The following is a 23,015-nucleotide window of genomic DNA, read 5'->3' as shown; positions in this document are numbered from 1 at the left end:
GGCCAGGCAACATCTCTAGGAAGGGGTACAGTCGATGTTTCGGGCCGAGACCCTTCGTCAGGACTAACTGAAGGAAGAGCTAGTAAGAGATTTGAAAGTGGGAGGGGGAGGAGGAGATCCAAAATGATAGGAGAAGACAGGAGGGGGAGGGTGGGGGGGTGGAGGGAACCCTCCTGTCTTCTCCTATCATTTTGATTCTCCCCCTCCCCCTCCCCCTCCCACTTTCAAATCTCTTACTAGCTCTTCCTTCAGTTAGTCCTGACGAAGTTGTCACGGCCCGAAACGTCGACTGTACCTCTTCCTAGAGATGCTGCCTGGCCTGCTGCGTTCACCAGCAACTTTGATTCCTGGAACCTAGTAGGATCTTTTTTGCTCTTTTGTCAGGACCTTCATGTCCATTACCAAAAGATGTTGGCAAAAACTCCAGCTGCGGTATTTCATATAGTCTTGTTAAAGTTTACCAGCTTCAAGCAGAGGTAGACGGTCCCATGTTTGGACACCAAGATCTATCCCATAGAGATGAGCCCCAAATCATGATGCTGTTCTGCTGACCCTGCATTCTGTTTTCTTTTAAATACCTTGATGGAAATACGTAAGATATGATCTGTCTGGATAGCATGCAAAACAAAAGTCTTTCTGCAACATGTGACAATCATAAACCAATTTCAACTCCAGTTCCAGAAAAGCAGAAATCAGAAGTAAAGATGAGACATCATTCTTGCTGGAGCTAGGGCAGGAAGTCACGCTGTTAATGTGCTAAAAGCCTAAGAAATGAAGCAAAGAACATTCTATACATCTTGTAAAGAGACAAAGCTTGGTTAAAATTTAGTTTCCATAGCAACATCTTTATTGCAGTTTGAGCTTAGAAATAGAAAATTAGTGTTACAATTTTCATGGCAGTGGTAAAGCCACATATTCACAGTGTTGGTTCTCTCATTTAAGGAAGAACATGTTGTCTTTGGAGACAGTCCAAAGAAGAGTTACCAGACTAATTTCTGGGATGAGAGAGTTGTCCTTACATGAATAGTTTTAAAAAATTAGATCTATATTCTTTGGAATTCAGAGAGTAAGAAGTAATCGTACTGAAAGATGTATAAACCTCAGAGAGAACCTTGAAATTTTTCTGTGAGTGGGAGAGTCTCAAATGAGAGAATATTGAGTTACAACATTGGGTGTAGTAATTCAAAACTCAAATGACTGAGAAATTCTCACAGCAATCTCTAGAATTCTATAAACCTGAGGTACGTTGGAGCTAAGTCCTGAGGATATTTATTTGAGGAAGAGTTGCATTTTTGAAAGATCAGGGAATTCTTCATTATAAACTGGTACTGAACAGATGAGACTGGGCACAGATTGGTTATGATCGTATAGAATGGTGGGGCAGGCTTGTGGGGCCCAATAGCTTACTCATGTCCTCTTTTTCTATGTTCTCATGTTTGAAATGATTAAAGACGATGGAACAAAAATGGTTGAATATGGGAACAAGTTAGCATTCTGAGTTCTACAGCACTCCCTGTAATCCTGCTCTCTCTGAGGTCTCCAATCTTTTCCTTTTAATTTCTCTTACTCTGTTTGCTGCATCATTTCTGGTCACCTAACTACAGGAAAGATATCGTTAAGATTGAAAGAGTGCAGAGAAAATTTACAAGGATGTTGCCAGGACTTGAGGATCTAAGTTATAAGGGAAGTTTGAACTGGTTAGGACTCTATTCCTTGGAGCTCAGGAAACTGAGAGGAGACTTGATAGAGGTAAACAAAATTATGAGGGGTACAGATAGAGTAAATGCAAACAGGCATTTCCACTGAGGTTGGGTAAGACTAGAACAAATGGGTTAAGGGTGATTGATAAAATGTTAAGTGGACATGAGGGGGAACTTCTTCACTCAGAGGGTGGCGAGAGTGTGGAACGAGCTGCCAGTGGAAATGGTGCATATGAGCTCGATTTCAATGTTTAAGAGAGGTTTGAATAGGTACATGGATGGGAGAGGTGTGGAGGGCTACACTCTGGATGCAGGTCAATTGAACTATGCAGATTGATAGCTTGGCATTAACTAGATGGGTTGAGGGCCCTGTTTATGTTCTGTAGTGTTCTCTGACTGTTTCTAATTCCTGCTACTTTGATATTGCATCATCCACTGACTCCACCCCGCCCCCCCCCCACTGACAGGACACTTGAATGTGTCCCCCTTCAACAACTGCACGGTGGCAAGAGTTACCAATAGCAAATGGAAACACAAAAATGTGGAATTTTTTTTAATGTTTCTGTCAAATGTATATTTTGAAGACAAAAGGCCCAATGATTAATGGTTTCCTTACACAAATTCTGGCTACAAGTTGAATGATCCATTACCTCAGCTCACTGGCAAATCCAGAACCAACTGGTAGTTTTTTCAGGAGAGACATAAAAACATAAGAACGTAAGAGCAGGAAACGGCCATCTGACACATCAAGCCTGCTCCACAGTCAATACAGTCAAGGGGAGCTTGGCAATGGACTCAGCTCCACCTACCTGCTTTTTTACCTTTAATTCCCCTGCTATGCAAATATCTATCTAACTGTGTCTTAAGTATATTCAATAAGGTAGCCTCTACTGCCTTCTCCCAGAGTGTGACGAGAGTCCTTGATGAGGATGGTTTGAACCCAAATGCTGGGGTATCTGAGGCTGGGATTGAGACTCAGTCTCAAACAGGATCGAGAAACTGAGCACAAAAGAAATGCTAGATGAATCACTGGTAGGCTTATGACTGAACACTGAACCCATGTTCAGGTGTTCCTTCAATACTCAATTCCTGACACCGAAACATGAGTGACAATTAATGAGTGCATCCTTAGCCCTTAAAGAGGTTGCACCAGCTATCTGTGCTCCAGAGTTAGAACATTTAAATCTCGGAAGCTGGTTTGGTTGGGAACGTCTCATAGCACACAGAATTTTGTCAATTTCCACTCATCTCCATCCTACATCTACAGTATTTCCCAAAATATTGAAGTTATGTCCCCTACTTCTAGTGTCATTTATCATTGAAAACAACTTCCCTGTCTCTATCTTATCTATCCCTTACATAATTTTAAAAATTTCCCTCTCATTCTTCCAAACTCCAACAACTATAGTCCTAGTTGACTCAATCTGTCCTCATAGGCAAACTCTCTCATTTCGGAATCGGCCTGATGAACCTCCTCGGCATTACCTCCAAAACCAGTATATCTTTCCTCAAGTAAGGAGACCAGAACTGGATGCATTACTCCAGGTGTGGCCTCACCAGTACCCAGTACAGTTGCAGCATAACCTCCCTGCTCTTAAACTCAATCCCTCCAGCAATAAATTTGTCTTCTTGATAACCTGGTGCACCTGCAAACCAACTTTTCTGATCCATGCACAAGCACTCCCAGGTCCCTCTGCACAGCAGCAGAGTCTTTGAACAAATTTTGCCGAGTGTTTGAAAAAAGTCTGGAACTTCATTAGAAATGGAAGTATCAAACTGAGTGCGATTAGTGAACTGGTTAATCCTCAAACATCCCAGGGACTTTGTAACCACTTTGGGGAAAAAATGAGAGTGTAGAAGATATTTCTGAGGAAGTGCTGTCCTGATGAAGGGTCTCAGTCCAAAATATCAACTGTTCATTCCCCACAATCAATACTGCCTGACCTGCCAAGTTACTCCAGCATTTGATGTGTTTTGCTGAAGATTTCCAGCATCTGCAGAATCTCATGTTCTTTTAGAAGACTGGCTTGTCCAGCAGATGGCAACAGTGACCTCCACAACTCTGTGACCAGGCAGCTCCAATCAGTTTTGTGTCTGCACCACAGCTAGGAGCACAGGATCCAGCCAATAGAGCTGGAGAGGAGATCAGATGGTGCTCTGTAATGCCATCTCAGGTGCTGAGAAACAAGAGTTACATATACTGGAATTAAGGAAAGCCAAAAATAAAACATTGTTAAATGTCTGGCAAAATATCGGAGATCATAGAATGTAGAACGTAGAAATAGAAATAGAACATAACAGCACAGAACACGATGTTGTGTCTACCTTTCAACCTTCGTTCCCACATAGCCCTCCATTTTTTCATCCATGTGCTAAGAGTCTTTTGAATGTCCCTAATGTATCTGCCTCCACCACCACCCCTGGCAGCACATCCTGTGTAAAAAAAAAAAAAAATTCTGCCTCTGAAAACCTCCCTGTACTTTTCTCCAATCACCTTAAAATTGTGCCCCCCTTGTATTAGTCATTTCTGCCCTGGGAAAAAGTCAGCGGCTACCCACTCTATCTGTGCCTCTTATCATCATGTACAGCTTTGTAAGATGGCTTACTTTTCCTGGAATGTTGTTGTACAGACAAGGGCTGGCTTGTATACTGCAACACAACAGTGATTTCACTTCAACTGTAGATGCAACAAATATGAAAGTAATTACTTTTACCATCAAAGCTGTTCCCATCTGAGGTAAGCTTCAAACCCAGAGCTTATAAAATCATGAGAGGCATAGTTATTCTCCCAGAGGGAAATGTCAAAGAGAAGATTTACTTGTCACCTGTACATCAAAACACACAGTGAAATATGTCACTTGTATCAAAAACCAGGCCATTAAGGTGATGGGGAAGATAAAAGGAGATTTACGAGGTAAGTTTTTTGACACGGAGATAGTAGGTATGCGCAATGTGTTGCTAGGGGAGGTGGAGGAAGCAGATAAAACAGTGATGTCTAAGAAGCATTTGGATGAACACATTAGGGTGGAATGGTAGTGTAAGGGTTAGCATAATGTTTTACAGTACTAGTACAGTTCCCGTTGCTGTCTGTAAGGATATTGGACCTTCTGTCCATGACGGCATTGGTTTCTTCCAGGTGCTCCAGTTTCCACCGACATTGCAAAGACATATGACTTAGAACTACTAAGATCTGAGGATGCTATGTTGGTGCCAGAGAGGGATACGGTCCATTCACACCAGGAAGAGAGGGATACTGTCCATACACAGGCAAGGAAGAAAAGGTTGCTCCATATATACCAGGAAGAGAGGGATACGGTCCATGCACACCAAGGGGGAGAGGGATACGGTCCATACACAGGCAAGGAAGAGAAGATTGCTCCATACATACCAGGAAAAGAGGGATACGGTCCATACACAGGCAAGGTAGAGAAGGTTGCTCCATTCACACCAGGAAGAGAGGGATACTGTCCATGCACAAGCAAGGAAGAGAAGATTGCTCCATACATACCAGGAAGAGAGGGATACGGTCCATGCACAGGCTGGCAGGACTAGTTTGACTGGTAGTATGTTTGTTGTTTGCATCCTGGGCCAGTGGATGTGTTCCTATGCTGTATTGTCGTAAGTTCTTACCAGCCAGACTGTAACTGCACTGTCAAGAATTCAGGGATCACAGACACACTACAGCGACTCACTAAGGCTTTATTGACAGAAGTTCTCAGTCCCACAAGCTACGCTCAGCAAGATCATGGTCAGCAGGTGCATGGCAACACCATCGTCTCCAAATTCCCTTCCCCAACTACATACGTATAAAGAAACATGGCATCTTCTTATCTTCTTCACTACCCTTACCAATTACTATCAATACACCACAGAGTGTATCCTATTTGGTTGTATCATGGCTTGGTACAGCAACTGCTGTGTGAGACTGCAAGAAACTGCAGAGAGTTGTGGACACTAATCAGCACAGCACAGAAGTCTGCCTCCCCTCCATTGACTTCCCTCTCACTGCCTCAGTAAAGCAGCCAGCATAATGAAAGACCCACCCACCCTGGAGTTTTTTTCTTCTTCCCTCTTCCATTGGCGAAAGATAGAAAACCCTGAAAGCACGTACCAACAGGCTCATATAATAGCTTCTGCCCTAGTATGATAAGCTGGATTCTTGACCTCACACTCATTATGACTTTGCAACTTATTGCTTCCCTGTGCTATACTTTCTCTGTAGCTGTTGCACTTTATTCTGCATTCTATTATTGTTTTACTTTGTTCTACCTCAATGCACTGTGTAATGATTTGATCTATATAATCAGTACACAGGAAAAGCTGTTCACTGTACAAGACCGTAAGACACAGGAGCAGAATTAGGCCATTCAGCCCATCAGATCTACTCTGCCATTCCATTATGGCCAATTTATTCCCCCCACTCAAACCTAATCTCCTGCCCTCTCTCCATAACTTTTGCCCATCCTGGCTATGAAGAACCTATCAACCTCTGCTTTAAATATACTCAGCAACCTGGCATTCACAGAGTTCTGTGGCAATGAATTTCACAGATTCACCAGCATTTAGCTAAACAATTCCTCCTCATCTCTGGGATGTCCTTCTATCTGAGGCTGTGGCTTGTGGTTCTAACTCTCCCACTACACGAAACATGCTCTCCACTTCAACTCTATCCCAGCTTCTCTATAGGTTTCAATGCAATCCCCCGTTATTCTTCTAAACTCCAGCATGCACAGGCCCGGGGTCATCAAATGCTCCTGTATGTTAATGCTTTCATTCCTGGGGTCGTTCTTATGAACCTCCTCTGGACACTCACCAATGCCAGCACATCTTTTCTATCAAAAGGGGCCCAAAGTTGTTTACAATACTCCAAGTGCAGTCTGCCCAGTGCCTTAAAAAACTTTGATATTACATCTTTTCCTGGCTAGCTTACCTTCATATTTCATCTTTTCTCTCCTTTTGGCTTTTTTAGTTGCCTTCTGTTGGTACGTGTATCTTGGTTCATGTGACAACAGTCAACCAATTCCAATTTCAATTTCAATTCAATGCTAATTTGTATGTGTAATCATAATTCTATCAATGTTTCTGGGTTCTCCAAACCAGCAGTGAAAGAGTTCATTCGCCTGAAGATATTAACAAGATTATTCTTTTCTTGCTTATTTGCACCTAATGACACTAGTAACAAGGTGGCTGCTATGACCTCTGGAAGATTATGGGAAAGAGGTGCTTTAAAAGGCAGTAAAGAGTATTTCTCTGTTTCATAAAGCTCTTTTTAGTGTTTAGGGAGAGTGCAGTGATGCTTGTTGATGTTTCAAACAACTGAGAGAATTGTAGATCTCTAAATGTGCCAGCAGGCTGCCATGACAACAGGCATGCATGATGTTACTCATCTCAAGGTCTGTAGCCACCTTTCCCAGGAATGGAAAAGGCTACAGAAAATGGTGGACACACCTCAGTCCATCACAGGCAGAGCCCTCCCCAGCACTGGGCACATTTACATGGAGTGCTACCTCAAGTAAACAGCAGCCATAATCAAAGACCCAACACTATCCAGGCCATGATGTCTTCTCACTACAACCATCGAGCAGGAGGTACAGCAGCCTTAGGCCCCACACCACCATGTTCAAGAACGGTTATTATCTACAACCGTCAGGCTCCTCATCCAGTGTGGATAACCTCATTCAATGTCTCTGAGGTGGTCAACGGGGCAATTGTGGAAAATGCAGACTCTACCACAGGTGAGGTTGTAGCTGGCCGATGGGCAAGTGGGTGAGTGTGGTGGGTAGCTTTTGAGGTGGTGGGCTTGATGTCACATATGCAAGGTTACAGTGTGCTATCAATGCATAGTTTCCAGGTTCCCAGTGCTTCCCCACCCTGGCTGTTTATGGGCAGGAGACTCCCGGGACTCCGTGAAGATGCTACATTTCTTTATGCAGCATGGTAGCATAGTGGTTAGCATAACGCTTTACAGCGCAAGCAATCAGGATCACGATTCAGTTCTCACTGCTTTCTGTAAAAGCAGGTATGTTCTTCCCCTGACTGCATGGGCTTCCTCCCACATTCCAGAAGATGTACAGATTAGGGTTAGTACGTTGTAGACATGCAGTGTTGGTGCCAGAAGTGAGGCAATGTTTCTGGGCTGCCTCCAGCACATATTTGGATTGTGTTGGTCATTGATACAAACAAAGCTGTATGTTTGTATCATACTGTATGTTTCCATGTACATATGGCAAATAAAGCTAATCTTTTATTTTCGAAGCTTGGAGCAGATCATTGAACCTCCTCCTCCTCTTCTCCCATGGCTGACTGCTTTGGGAGTTAGATGTCGGGCAGGTGTAGGATGCGGCCAGCCTGTGAATAACCAGGGCCTCGGGGCCTCAGTGCTGGCTCAGTGATGTACTCAAAGCTTCCCTGAAGAAACACGACATCACCACTCCAGACTGAAGAGGTTGGGAGTTCTCCCAGAGCGGTGACCAGGTTAAATAAAGATCCCGGCTATTGGAACTTTACTTCTTCTGGGAGTTTACAATGGATAAAGTGATTTGCCATTGCTCCCAATTGCTTCACTAGCTGTGAAGATTGATGAGACTGATATTGGTATTGGTTTATCATTGCACATGTAGCAAGACAGAGTGAAAAGCCTGTCATACAGATCAATTCATTGAGCTAGAACCAGGTTAAACAATAACAATGCAGAATAAAGTGAAAAGCTGCAGAAAATTGCAGAGCAGGTCAATGATAAAGTTGTAAGATCAAGAGGTAGACTGAGGCCAAGAATCATCCTTATCCTTCATAAGAGTGGGATGGACGCTGTCACAATGCCAAGTTCTTGCTTTTCTTTTCAGTGAAACACAAAGCTGGCATTAGAGCTCCAGAAATATCAGTCCTCCTGTGTCTTTATCTCTGTCCTCTCAGTCCCATTCCAGCACCCTCTCTCCTACAGGGAAAACATGGCAACTATTTCAGGATATGTTTCTGACAACTAATGGCTTCCTTCACATGTATATCTATCTTTGTCATCAGAGGAAAGAGATGTCTAAGACCAGAGGATACAGCCACAAAATAGAGGGGTGTTCTTCTAGAACAGAGATGAGAACTTCTTTAGACACAGAGTGGTGAATCTGTGAAACTTGATGCCACAGACAGCTGTGGAGGCTAAGTCTTTATGTATACTTAAGACAGAGGTTGATAGATTATTGATTAGTCAGGGCATGAGGGGTTATGGGAGAAAGCAGGAGGTTGGGGCTGAGAGGAAAAATGGACCAGCCATGATGAAATTTTGGAGCAGACTTGATAGGCCAAATGGCCTAATTCTGCTCCTATATCTTATGGTCTAAAGTGCTGGAGGAACTCAGTAAGTTAGGCAACATCTATGAAAGGATATAAACCATCATTCCTTCCATAGATGCTGTCTGACTTGCTGAGTTTCTCCAGCGTTGCTCAAGATTTTCCGCATCTGTAGAATCTCGTCTCTGGCAAATTAAGTTGCATTTGGCCTATTAATCACTTCAGGAGTCTCAATGGATTCTCCACCCTTGAGAGACAGGAGGCAGTGCACCCCTGGGAGACACAAGGCAGGGCAGAGTAGCCCTCCACTGTGATGAGACCTCAGCCAGCCAGAATACTTTGACATCTTCTGGCAGGGGACAAGGCTTCCCTGTGGAGCTGTGCCTTCTATCAAAGCTGGAAGGTAATTTGTTAAAAAATAGTCGTTAAATATTCCTGACATTCAGACACATTCAAAAACTAAAAATGATACTGTAAATAATTATTAAAATGACTTTGGAAGAACTAAAAGCATGGTAAAGCATTGAATTAAATTAAAATTTAAACCAGAAATAAATAAATTAGTTAAAAAGAAAACAAATGCTGGAGGTACTCAGTGTCTAAAGCACCATCAGTGGAAGCAAAGAGATAGTCGACATTTCAGGTCCAGAAGTGGTAGATGTGTCTGCATCTGCTACGTCTTGACCCATAGTAAATAGCCATTGTATGTCTTCATAAGGATACTGAAACACAGTCCCCACAAACCCCGAAAGGCAGTAGTTTATTGGTGAGCCACCACACCTAACAATCATTTGCCTATTGAGACATGGAGTCATAGAGCACTACAACACACAAACCCTGTCTGTTGGAAATAACTCAGAAAAGGTGTAGCTCAGGTGGTTGATGGTTGGCTGAGTTGAGCTGTTCTCTGATCTTTCCAAACGTTTCATCATCATACAAGGAGGCATCATCAGTGTGTTGTATATTTGTGGTGTGTCCTCTGAATGCTTGGCCTTTGTATACTTATCAATCAGTTGATTGGTTGTCATTACGGAAACTCATTTGTGGCATAGGGAAGGGGACTCATTACCAGTTGGTTGTGTGGCAAACTCTGTGTTGTCTGAAATTTTGCCCACATTGGTTTACAAATGGGGTTGAGGTCCACCTGCTTATTGATTAGTTTGCAGATCATCATGCTTCTGGGAATTCTCTTTCCTTCCACGTGCTTGCTTGCACCGACCTTCACTGATGCTCAGTCAAATTTGTGCCCCTCAGGATCATTATGAGTGGAAGATAGGTGTCAGTGAAAGTCCTGGCACAAGCAAACATGTGGCATGAAAGAGAATTCCTTGAAATTTGGCTTCCCACAAACTATTCTATAAACAAACACGTTGACCTCAATCCCATTTATAGACTGATGCGGGAAAATTTCCAGACAACGCACAGAGTTTGCCATGCAACCAATTAGTGACGAGACCCCTCCCTACATCACTATTGAGTTTCCGTAATGATGAAAAATCAACTGATCAATAAGTATATAGAAGCCAAGCATTTGGAGGAAACACCACAAGTGAACAGCGCACTGATGTCGTCTCCTTGTATGGCAACAAAATGTTTACAAATGCAATGACAAGATTGGAGAACAACTCAGCCCAACCATCTAGTCTGGTCATTAGTCTAGTCCTAGCTACCCGTACCGGGACTATAGTCCTCAATACCCCTCTCTCACATGTACCTATCCAAGCTACTCTTAAATGTTGCAATTGAACTCACGTCTACTACTTCCACTGGCAGCTCGTTCCACACTTGTTCACCCTAAAGTCCCTCCTCAGATTCCCCTTCAAGCTGCAGGTATTAAGCCCTCTGTGATAATGTGGCATTTCCACAAAGCAGGCAGATCTCACAATTCCTCTACCTAATCCAGATCACACCACACACAAAACCACCGCAAAGTCCTTCAAGGAGCACAGTGGTGGGTCTGCACAAGCCCGGTGCTGACTATTTTTGGAATGCCTATGTGCCAGTAAATCCCTTCCGAACTGCCAACACACCTAACATACTTCCTTTGCATTGCTAATATTTGAAGATTCTCATTTAAATTCATGTGGGTACATGATTTGTTTGGAATGGTTTTTGATTATGCAACTGGACAGAGAGATATGGTTTATGTAAGACAGTCTCCTGCTCAGCAGCTAGATTACTACTATTTTCAGAATTACTTGTGCATATAAATCTGCAGACCCAGTCTGCATTGTGAGGGCAGGAAAGTGACTCCACATCATTTGCAACTGAAAACAGATTTTGCATCCATTTCACTTCCAGCCAAATTCACAAATTTAACAAGTCCACTGCATATTCAAAGCATAAACCATGGTAGTGTGCTCTATGAGACATGAGCAGACTGATTTAACATCTCAAAGTGGGAAGTTATCAGAAACAATTATGCAAATTAAAAAATGCAGGTGCTGCAAATCTGAAATGTTAAAAAAGAGAATGCAGGAGATATAATGCTGGGTTGGGGCAGCATGGTGGTTAGCACAACACTTTACAGCACGGGTGATCAGGGTTCAATTCCTACCACAGCCTGTACGGAACTTGTACATTGTCCCCGTGACCACATGGGTATCCTCTAGATGCTCCAGTTTCCTGCCACAGTCCAAAGACATACCGGTTAGTAAGTTAATTGATCATTGTAAATATTCCCATGATTAGGCCAGGATCAAAACAAGGGATGCGGAGAGGTGTGGCTCAACAGCCCTGAAGGGCCGATGCCGTGCTGTATCTCCATAAATAAATCAATAAATAAATATTCAGCAGGTCAGACCAAATCTGTAGGAAGTGAAACAGCATTACTGTGTCAGATTGAAACTACTACATCAGAAATCATAGATGTGATCTGACCTGCTGAGTATTTCAGCATTTTCTGTTTTTTACATCAGAAGCAATAAGTTACCCCATTACTAGGGTGTGCATGCAGTTAACCTCTACAGCCACGACCTTCAGCACTGAGTTTAATTCATACTTATCCCACAAAGGCTGCAGTTGAGGTGAGTCTTTAAAGCACTGCTGTGCCCAATGCGGACAGAGGGGGGGGTGTGGGGAGATGTCTGGCAATCGTGTTTTGAGGGTGAGGATTGCTGCCCTGGTGGTGATGAAGACAATGCAAATACTGTGCTGAGTCACAATTTGCTCCACATCCCTCCCTGCTATTTAATGGAGTTTTGAATTTTTTCAGCTAATGATGCTTACTATTGCAAAGTTCATTTTGGTAATACACCTGTGAAAGTGCCAAAGATACAATACTATGTTAAATACACCATGTATATCCTCCTTTAAAAAAAACACTGGTGTGCATTACATATCCTGCGATCTCCTCTACAGTCTGTAACCATTGTGATTTTACAAGGATTTACAGCTTTTGCACGATTAGGAAAAGCCAACATGATTGGTGGCAATGCTTCTCGTGCATGCCTTTAGACACCAGGGTGGGTAGCAACTTGCAACTGAGATGAAATGTTATTGTAATCCTAAGTTTATATCACATCTTATTAAAGTAATAAAATGGACACAACTCAGTTCAAGCTGGACCTTATACAAAATGAAACCTTCTGTTAGGTGTAACACACACAAGATGCTGGAGGAGTCAGCAGGCCATAAGACACAGGAACAGAATAAGGCGACTTGGTCCATCGAGTCTGCTCCATGGCTGTTTTATTTTCCCTCTCAACCCCACTCATCTCTCTTCTCCACATAACGTTTGGTCTGTTACTACTCAAAAACCTATCAACCTCTGCTTTAAATATACCCAATGACAGCTGTCTGTACCAATGAATTTCACAGATTTATCACCCTCTGGCTAAAGAAATGACTCCTCATCTCTGTTCTAAAGGGACATCCTTGTATTCTGAAACTGCACCCTTTGATCAAAGACTCTCGCACTATAGGAAACATTCTCTCCACATCCACTCTATGTAGGACATTCAATAGATTTCATTGAGATTTCCCTCATCCTTCTAAACTCCAGTAAGCAAAGGCCCAAAGCCATCAAATCCTCCTGATACATTAGCCCTTTCATTCCCACGATCATTCTCGGGAGCTTCCTCTGGAAGTTCCAAAGCCAGCACATCATTTCTTAAAACAGGGTCCACAACTATTCACAATATTCCAAAACCTCCAGGGAGTCTTGATCATAAGCAGGCCGAAACTCCTGAAGACAGGTGGCAGATCAACTGATGATCCCACTGGTGATAGCACAGGACAGTTAACATCTTAGTCCACGTGTATTTTGTAACTCTTACTGAACAGTTGAAGGGTCTCAGACTGAAACAATGTTTATTTCCCTCCGTAGATGCTACCTGGCCTGTTGAGTTCCTCCAGCATTTTGTGGGTGTTGCTCAAGATTTTCAGCATCTGCAGAATCTCATATCTGTCTTAGAAACAGTGGTACCTTCCTGAAGAAAACTCAGTGGCCGCTAGGTGGAGTATTTCACTTGTTAGACCACCAGCCTAATCCAAACTTTTCCCTGGAGCCAGTGGGGAGATATGGTAACTGAACAACAGTGGACACACTGGCACTCCTAAAAAGCATTTTGTAATTACCAGTCGCTCAACACTCCAAGTGTTCAGCTGAGAACGCAGCCCAGCGGGTCTCCATTCTCTACTGTACATTCGGGTGCTGAACTCCATGGGCCATGCTGTGACTGAAAATACCATAGTTTCCAACAGCATTCAAGCAAGTAAACAGCTGAGCTTGTTTAGCTACGTGGCTCTCAGGCAGACTTGCAACCCTTGTGCAATGGGGAGGACTCACCATGGGGATTAATCACTCACCTCTACAAAACAGAGAACAGCAAAATCGTTACGCCTCCAGCATTTTGGAATGGAAAATGATACGCCTCCAACGGTGTACGCATCAAGTGGGACTGTGCATTTCATATACAACCTTTAATAATAATAACCACCATTGAGTACATCTACATGGAGCACTGTCACGGGAAGGTAGCATCCATCATCAGGGATCACACCCTCCACCACCTGGGTCACACTCTCTTCTCACTGCTACCATCAGGAAGAAGGTACAGGAGACTCAGGACTCACTCCATCCGGTTCTGGAACAGTTATTACTCTTCACCCATTAGGCTCTTGAATGAGTGGAGATAACTTCACTCAAGTTCATTTGCCCAGTCACTGAAATATTCCCACAACCTATGGACTAAGAGGTGATATACGGTCAGAGAATGTCAAAACTTTGTGGGTAGACTTAAGGAACTGCAACGGTTAAAAAATCATCATGGGGAACATATATAGGCTTCCAAATAGTAGCCAAGACGTGGGGCTGAGATTGCAAAGGAAGCTGTAAAGGGCATGTAGTACTGAAGAGTAGTGACACAATTCTAACGGGGGACTTCAATATGCAAGGGGATTGGGAAAATTAGGCTGGTGTCGGATCACAAGAGAGGGCTTTTGTTGAATTTGTTTAGAGCTGCTTGTGCTCAAGCCTACAAGGGGAAACGCTATCTTAGATTGGGTGTTGTGTAACAACCCAGATGTCATTGGTCGGCTTGACGTAAAGGAACTCTTAGGAGGCAATGATCATAATATGACTGAATTCATATGGCAGTTTGAGTGGGAGAAGCATAACTCACATGTATCAGTATTGCAATGGAATACAGGGAATTACAGAGGCATGAGAGAGGAGCTTGCCCAGGTGGATTGGAGGAGGATACTGGTGGGGTTGATGGCAGAACAGAAATGGCTGAAGTTTTTGGGAATAGTTCACAAGGTGCAGGATAGATATGTCCCACAGAAGAAGTTGTTCTCAAATGGCAGGGCTAGGCAACTGTGGCTAACAAGGGAAGTTAAGGACTGCATAAAAGCCAAGCAAAGGGCACATAATGTAGGAAAAGTGAGTGGGAACTTGGATGATTGGGAAGCTTTTAAAATCCAACAAAAGGCAACTTAAAAAGCTCTAAGAAGGGAAAAGGTGAAACATGAGAGAAAACTAGCCAATAATAAAAAGCTGGATACCAAGAGTTTTTTTTTCAGTTATATAAATAAAAGGGTAGTGAGAGTTGATATTGAACCACTGTAAAATGATGCCAGTGAGGTAGTAATGGGGGACAATGAAACGGCAGATGAATTTAATAAGTACCTTGCTTCAGTGTTTACTGTGGAAGACACGAGCTGTATGCCAGAGGTTCATGAATGTCAGGGAGCAGGAGTGAGTGCCATTGTTGTTACAAAGGAAGAAGTGCTAGGCAAACTCAAAAGTCTTAATGTGAATTAAGTCACCTGGACCAGGTGGACTACACTCCAGAGTCCTGAGAGAGGTTGCTGAAGAGATAATAGCAGTATTGTCATGATCTTTCAAGAATCATTTGATACTGGCACGGTCCTGGAGGACTGGAAAATTACAAATGTCACTCCACTCTTTAAGAAGAGAGGAAGACAAGAAGAGAGGAAGACAAAAAGAGAGGAAATTATAGGCGAGTTAGCCTAACCTCAGTGGTTGGGGAAGTGTTGGAGTCCATTATTAAGGACGAAGTTTCGGGGTACTTGGAAACTAATGATAAAATAAGTCAAAGTCAGCATGGTTTCTGTAAAAGGAAATCTTGCCTGACAAATCTGTTCGAATTCTTTGAGGAAGTAACATGCGGTGTGGACAAAGGAAAGGTAGTAGATGTCATTTACTTAGATTTTCAGAAGGCATTTGATAAGGTGGCTCATGGGAGGCTGCTTGACAAGATAAAACCCTATGGCATTTCAGGGAATATACTGGCTTGGTAGAGGAATATCTGACAGGCAGGAGGCACTGAGTGGGAATAAAGGAGGTCTTTTCTGTTTGGCTGCCAGTGAGTAGTGATGTTTCTCAGGGGTCTGTGTTAGGACCTCTACTTTTCACATTATTTGTCAATGATTTAGATAGACAATAGACAATAGGTGCAGGAGTAGGCCATTCGGCCCTTCGAGCCAGCATGGCCATTCACTGTGATCGTGTAATCATCCACTATCAGTATCCAGTTCCTGCCTTATCCCCATAACCTTTCATTCCGCTATCTTTAAGAGCTCTATCCATCCTTTTTTTGAAAGCATCCAGAAATCTGGCCTCCACAGCCTTCTGGGGCAGAGCATTCCATATATCCACCACTCTCTGGGTGAAAAAGTTTTTCCTCAACTCCGTTCTAAACGGCCTACCCCTTATTCTTAAACTGTGGCCTCTGGTTCTGGACTCACCCATCAGTGGGAACATGCTTCCTGCCTGCAGCGTGTCCAATCCCTTAATAATCTTATATATTTCAATAAAATCCCCTCTCAGCCTTCTAAATTCCAGAGTATACAAGCCCAGTTGCTCCAATCTTTCGACATATGAGAGTCCCGCCATCCGGGGAATTAACCTTGTGAACCTACGCTGCACTCCCTCAATAGCAGGAATGTCCTTCCTCAAATTTGGAGACCAAAACTGCACACAGTACTCCAGGTGTGATTTCACCAGGGCCCTGTACAGCTGCAGAAGGACCTCTTTGCTCTTATACTCAATTCCCCTTGTTATGAAGGCCAGCATGCCATTAGCTTTTTTCACTGCCTGCTGTACTTGCATGCTTGCTTTCAGTGACTGATCTACAAGAACACCTAGATCTCGTTGTGCTTCCCCTTTTCCTAACTTGACTCCATTTAAATAATCTGCCTTCCCGTTCTTACCACCAAAGTGGATAACCTCACATTTATCCACATTAAACTGCATCTGCCATGCATCTGCCCACTCACCCAGCCTGTCCCCAAGTCACCCTGCATTCTCATAACATCCTCCTCACATTTCACACTGCCTCTCAGCTTTGTGTCATCTGCAAATTTGCTAATGTTACTTTTAATTCCCTCATCTAAATCATTACTATATATTGTAAACAGCTACGGTCCCAGCACTGAACCCTGTGGTACCCCACTAGTCACTGCCTGCCATTCCGAAAGGGACCTGTTACTCTTCGTTTTCTGTCAGCCAGCCAATTTTCAATCCATGTCAGTACTCTGCCCACAATACCATGTGCCCTAATTTTGCCCACTAATCTCCTATGTGGGACTTTATCAAAGGCTTTCTGAAAATCCAGGTACACTACATCCACTGGCTCTCCTGTGTCCATTTTCATAGTTACATCCTCAAAAAATTCCAGAAGATTAGTCAAGCACGATTTCCCCTTCATAAATCCATGCTGACTCGGACCAATCCTGTTACTACTATCCAGATGTGTCGTAATTTCATTTTTTATAATTGACTTCAGCATCTTTCCCACCACCGACATCAGGCTAACCGGTCTATAATTCCGTTTTCTCTCTTCCTCCCTTCTTGAAGAGAGGGACAACATAAGCTACCTCCAGTCCACAGGAACTGATCCTGAATCTATAGAACATTGGAAAATGATTACCACTGCGTCCACGATTTCTAAAGCCACCTCCTTAAGTACCCTGGGATGCAGACCATCAGGTCCCGGGGACTTATCAGCCTTCAGACCCAACAGCCTATCCAATACCATTTCCTGCCTAATATAAATTTCCTTCAATTCATCCATTACCCTAGGTCCTTTGGCCACTATTACATCTGGGAGATTGTTTGTGTCTTCCCTAGTGAAGACAGATCCAAAGTACCTGTTCAACTTGTCTGCCATTTCCTTGTTCCCCATAATAAATTCACCCGCTTCTGTCTTCAAGGGCCCAATTTTGGTCTTAACTATTTTTTTCCTTTTCACATAACTGAAGAAGCTTTTACTACCCTCCTTTATATTCTTGGCTAGTTTACCTTCGTACCTCATTTTTTCTCCGCGTATTGCCCTTTTAGTTACCTTCTGTTGCTCTTTAAAAGTTTGCCAATCCGCCGGCTTCCCACTCGTCTTTGCTATGTTATACTTCTTCTCTTTTATTTTTATACTGTCCATTATATTAATGACTTGGATGAGGAAATTACAGCATCTCCAAGTTAGCAGATGACACGAAGCTGGGCAGCAGTATTAGCTGTGAAGAGGATGCTAAGAGGTTGCAGGGTGACTTGGATAGGTTAGGTGAGTGGGCAAATTCATGGCAGATGCAATTTAATGGGGATAAATGTGAGGTTATCCACTTTGGTGGCAAAAACAGGAAAACAGATACCATGAATGGTGAATGGTGAATCTGAATGGTGGCTGATTAGGAAAAGGGGAGGTGCAACGAGACCTGGGTGTCATTATACACCAGTCATTGAAAGTGAGCATGCAGGTACAGCAGGCGGTGAAAAAGGCGAATGGTATGCTGGCATTTATAGCGAGAGGATTCGAGTACAGGAGCACAGGGAGGTACTACTGCAGTTGTACAAGGCCTTGGTGAGACCACACCTGGAGAATTGTGTGCAGTTTTGGTCCCCTAATCTAAGGAAAGACATCCTTGCCATAGAGGAAGTACAAAGAAGGTTCACCAGATTGATTCCTGGGATGGCAGGACTTTCATATGATGAAAGACTGGATGAACTAGGCTTATACTCGTTGGAATTTAGAAGATTGAGGGGGGATCTTATTGAAACGTATAAAATCCTAAAGGGATTGGACAGGCTAGATGCAGGAAGATTGTTCCCGATGTTGGGGAAGTCCAGAACGAGGGGTCACAGTTTGAGGATAAAGGGGAAGCCTTTTAGGACCGAGATTAGGAAAAACTTCTTCACACAGAGAGTGGTGAATCTGTGGAATTCTCTGCCACAGGAAACAGCTGAGGCCAGTTCATTGGCTATATTTAAGAGGGAGTTAGATATGGCCCTTGTGGCTAGGGGGATCAGAGGGTATGGAGGGAAGGCTGGTACAGGGTTCTGAGTTGGATGATCAGCCATGATCATACTGAATGGCGGTGCAGGCTCGCAGGGCCGAATGGCCTACTCCTGCACCTGTTTTCTATGTTTCTGTGTTTCCCTTGTCAGCTACGGTCTCCCCTTACTCCCCTTAGGATCTTTCTTCCTCTTTGGAATGAACTGATCCTGCACCTTCCGCATTATTCCCAGAAACACTTGTCATTGCTGTTCCACTGTCATCCCTGCTAGGGTATTGTTCCATTGAACTTTGGCCAGCTCCTCCCTCATAGCACCATAGTTCCCTTTGTTCAACTGTAATACTGACACTTCCAAGTTGCCCTTCTCCCTCTCAAATTGTAGATTAAAACTTATCATATTATGGTCACTACCTCCGAATGGCTCCTTTACCTTGAGGTCCCTGATCAAATCCGGTTCATTGCACAACACTAAATCTAAAATTCCTTTCTCTCTGGTAGGCTCCAGTACAAGCTGTTCTAAGAATCCATCTCGGAGGGACTCCACAAACTCCCTTTCTTGGGGTCCAGTACCAAGCTGATTCCCCCAGTCTACCTGCATGTTGAAGTCCCCCATAACAACTGTGGCATTACCTTTGCGACATGCCAGTTTTAACTCTTGATTGTGGAATTGATGGCTTTGTAGCAAAGTTTGTGGATGATCCGAAGATAAGTGGAAGAGTAGGTAGTGCTGAGGAAGCAATGCCATTGCAGCAGGACCTAGTCAAATTGGAAAAATGAACAAAAAGTGGCATATGGAACAGAGTGTTGGGAATTGCATGATAACGCATTTGTAAAAGTAACAATAGTGTGGACTATTATATAAATAGTGAGAAAATTCAAACATCAGAAGTGCAAAGGGACTCAGGAGTCCTCATGCAAGACTCCCAGAAGGTTAATTTACATATTAAGTCTGTGGTAGAGAAGGCAAATGCAATGTTGGCATTTATTTCAAAGGGAATAGAATATAAAAACAAAGAGATAATGCTGAGCCTTTATAAGACATTACTCAGGCCGCATTTGGAGTATTGTCAACAGTTTTGGGTCACATCTCAGAATGTATTGTCATTGGAGACAGTCCAGACGAGGTTCACGAGTATGATTCTGGGAATGAAGGGGTTAACATCTTAAGAGTGTTTGACGGTTTTGGCCCTGTATTCATTGGAATTTAGTAGTGTGTTTAGGGAGCTGATTGAAACCTACTGAAACCTAGGACTAGATAAGGAAGATGTGGGGAGGATGTTCCCTCTGGTGGAGGTATCCAGATCTAGAGGGCATAGCCTCAAAATTGAGGGGGGACCTTTTAGAACAGAAGTAAGGAGGAGTTTTTTTAGCCAAAGAGTGGTGAATCTGTGGAATACTCTACCATAGACTGTGGTGGAAGCCAAGTCTGTGAGTATATTAAAAGCGGAACTTAATAGATTCCTGATTGGTCAGGGCATCAAGGGATATAGTGAGGGGACAGGTGTATGGGGGTCCAGGAACAGCCATGATGAAATGGCGGAGCAGATCTCGATGGGCTGAATGTCCTAATTCTGCTCCTCTGTCTTATGGACTCACTTTCAAGGACTCTTCCCCTCATGTTCTTAATATTTATTCATTTATTTATTAATTATTATTTTTCACTTTTGTAATTCCATAGCTTATTATCTTTTGCACATTGGTTGTTTGTCATTGATTCTTTCATTATGTTTATTGAGTTGATGAGCACACCCGCAAGTAAATGAATCTTAAGAGTTATATATGGTCACATATACTGTATGTATTCTGGTAACAAATTTTCTTTGAACGTTGAACTTTTAACACAACAAATATGATGGACAGCATATTAGATACAGCAGCATGGTACCATAACAGTAGTGTAATGGCTTATAGCATTGACTGTAATTTCAGGGTTTAATTCCTGTTGCTGTCTGTAAGGACAGACTGTCTGTCTGTATGTTCTTCCTGGGACTGTGTGGGTCGCCTCCACGTGCTTTGATTTTCCCTCCTACATTCTAAAGAATGGTTAGGGGTGGTGTTATGTTGGCACCAGCAGCATGGGCTGCCCGCCCCATATTTATTCATTCAGACACACACGATGGAGCAGGTCCTTCCAGCCCAATGAGCCATACAACCCAACACACCACCTAATCATAGGACAATTTACAATAGCCAATTAAGTTAATTCAGTTGTATTGGTCGTTGACGCAAATGACATATTTCATTGTATCCTTCGCTGTACATGTGATAAATAAAGCTGGAATTGATTTTTCACTCTTAAGATAAGCTTCCCAGGTCATCCCTGGACTTCTTGTATAGTTCTGAATCACCAACCCTGAAAGCCACAGATCCAGCCCTCAGCAGACTATGAAACTCCTGGTTCATCCATGGCTTTTGATTTAAGTATTTCCAGTATGTTCTTACTGGCACACACTCATCCACACGGATTCTGATGAAGTCGGTGACAACTGTGATGTAACCATTCAGACTCGAAGATGAATCCACTGAGTCAAAGCGTTCCCGTAGGTGCTCCTCCAACTCCTTTGACCGTACCTTCGTGGTCTCACCAATGCTGCTCTGGTCTTTAGTCTCTGCCTACATGCTGGGAGCAGAAGTACAGCCAGGTGATCGGACTTTCCAAATTGCGGGTGTGGGATGGCACAGTGAGCATTCTTTGGTGAGATAGCAGTGGTCAAATGTATTGGCTCCTCTGGCTCCACAGGTGATACACTGGCAGTTGCTGTTCAGAGAATTCTTCAAGCTGGCCTCGTTGAAATATCCCACAATGGTAGGGATTGCATCAGTGTATGCTGTTTCATGCCTGCTCATTAGCAGCAGAGCTTAGCTCCTCCAGTGCTTGCCTGACGGTGGAGGAGAAAACCTGATGTCCATGAGCCAGTACACATCAGGGAATCCTGTGTGTTATCATTTCAGAAGATTTGTCCTGGGTCTAGCATATAAATGCCATTATAAAGAAAGCACGACTATGTCTCTAATTTCTTAAAAGTTTGTGAAGGTTTGGCATGTCATCTAAAACTTTGACAAACTTCTATAGATGTGCAGTGGAGAGTATATTGAGTGGTTGCATCACAGCCTGGCCCAATGCCCTTGAATGGGAAAGCCTACAAAGCGCAGTGGATATAGCCCAGTCTATCATGGGTAAAGCCATCCCCACCATTGACCACATCTACACGGAGCACTGTTGCAGGAAAGCAGCATCCATCAACAAGGACCCCCACCACCCAGGTTATGCTCTCTTCTCACTGCCATCAGGAAGGAGGTACAGGAGCCTCAGGTCCCACACCATCAGGTTCGGGTTATAATCCCTCAACCATCAGGCCCCTGAACCATTCACCCCATCACTGAACTGTTTCCACAACCTAAGCACTTACCTCATGTTCTTGATATTTATTGCTTATATATTTACTTTCATTCTTTTTTCTTCTTGTATTTTTACATCTTCTTGTCTTTTCCACATTTGTTGTTTCCCTGCCCTGTTGGGAGCAGACAAATTGATTTTATTCTGGTTCTTGGATTTACTAAGTATACCCACAAGAAAAAGGATCTCAGTGTTGTCTATGGTGACATACATGTACTTCATTAACAAATTTACTTTGAATGTTTGCACATTAAAGATGGTGCCAGTAACTGAGCAAACTGCCCTCTCCACTATCCTATACCCGAGAAACCTTTCTAAACCTCCAATCTGCTACATCTAGCAAGATCAACAACACCCTGGCAAAGCTACTGACCCAGCTGGAGACCACCTCGCCAGAACTGCTTCTTAAACTCCGGACCGCACCTGGACCCGACCAATGGGGCCCACCACGTTCCCGGAGCCTACTACCGTGCCAGAGCGCTTGGAGACGTGGCCCTTTCCGGCCAGCACCTCTCCAGAGCAGAGGACCACACAGAAGTGACGGTGGAGACCTCAAGGTGCCCCAGATGCTTCCCCGGAGCGACCACCGTAAAGCACTGTTGGTGGCCATCCAGAGCTGCTGGAAGTGAGGCCTCCGCCGCCGACCTCGGAAATCGAGCCCGAGGCTCGGCTGGAGCGGAGGCCTCCGCGACTGTGACTCGGCTTAAGGACTTGTTTCAGCCAGGAGCCCGGCCATCTGGGATTAAGTGTCGGCTTCGGGGCCCGACCCAATCGACAGCCTGGGCCCCCGGCAGCTGGAAGTAGCAGTGGAGCCTCCCCCATTACTCGGCCTAACCCAGAGTGCACGACGACACGACCCGCCGATCAATTCCCGCGGG

General features: G+C 43.7%; 1 protein-coding gene across 1 annotated transcript in view; it reads right to left on the bottom strand.

The window, feature by feature from the left end:
* The window catches only part of LOC134359579 (uncharacterized), a 234,929-nt gene extending 212,442 nt beyond the window's left edge, over positions 1-22,487 (bottom strand). Inside the window, exon 1 of the mRNA XM_063073078.1 lies at positions 22,151-22,487. Within this exon, the coding sequence (XP_062929148.1) occupies positions 22,151-22,155 (5 nt within the window). The 5' untranslated portion in view covers positions 22,156-22,487. The remainder of the gene's footprint in view (positions 1-22,150) is intronic.
* Between the last annotated feature and the right edge of the window lie 528 nt (positions 22,488-23,015).

Source organism: Mobula hypostoma, chromosome 20, assembly GCF_963921235.1.
Source record: "Mobula hypostoma chromosome 20, sMobHyp1.1, whole genome shotgun sequence".
NCBI classification, from domain to species: domain Eukaryota; kingdom Metazoa; phylum Chordata; class Chondrichthyes; order Myliobatiformes; family Myliobatidae; genus Mobula; species Mobula hypostoma.
Note: the sequence above shows the minus strand (reverse complement) of the source record. Positions and strands in the feature narration are given on the sequence as shown.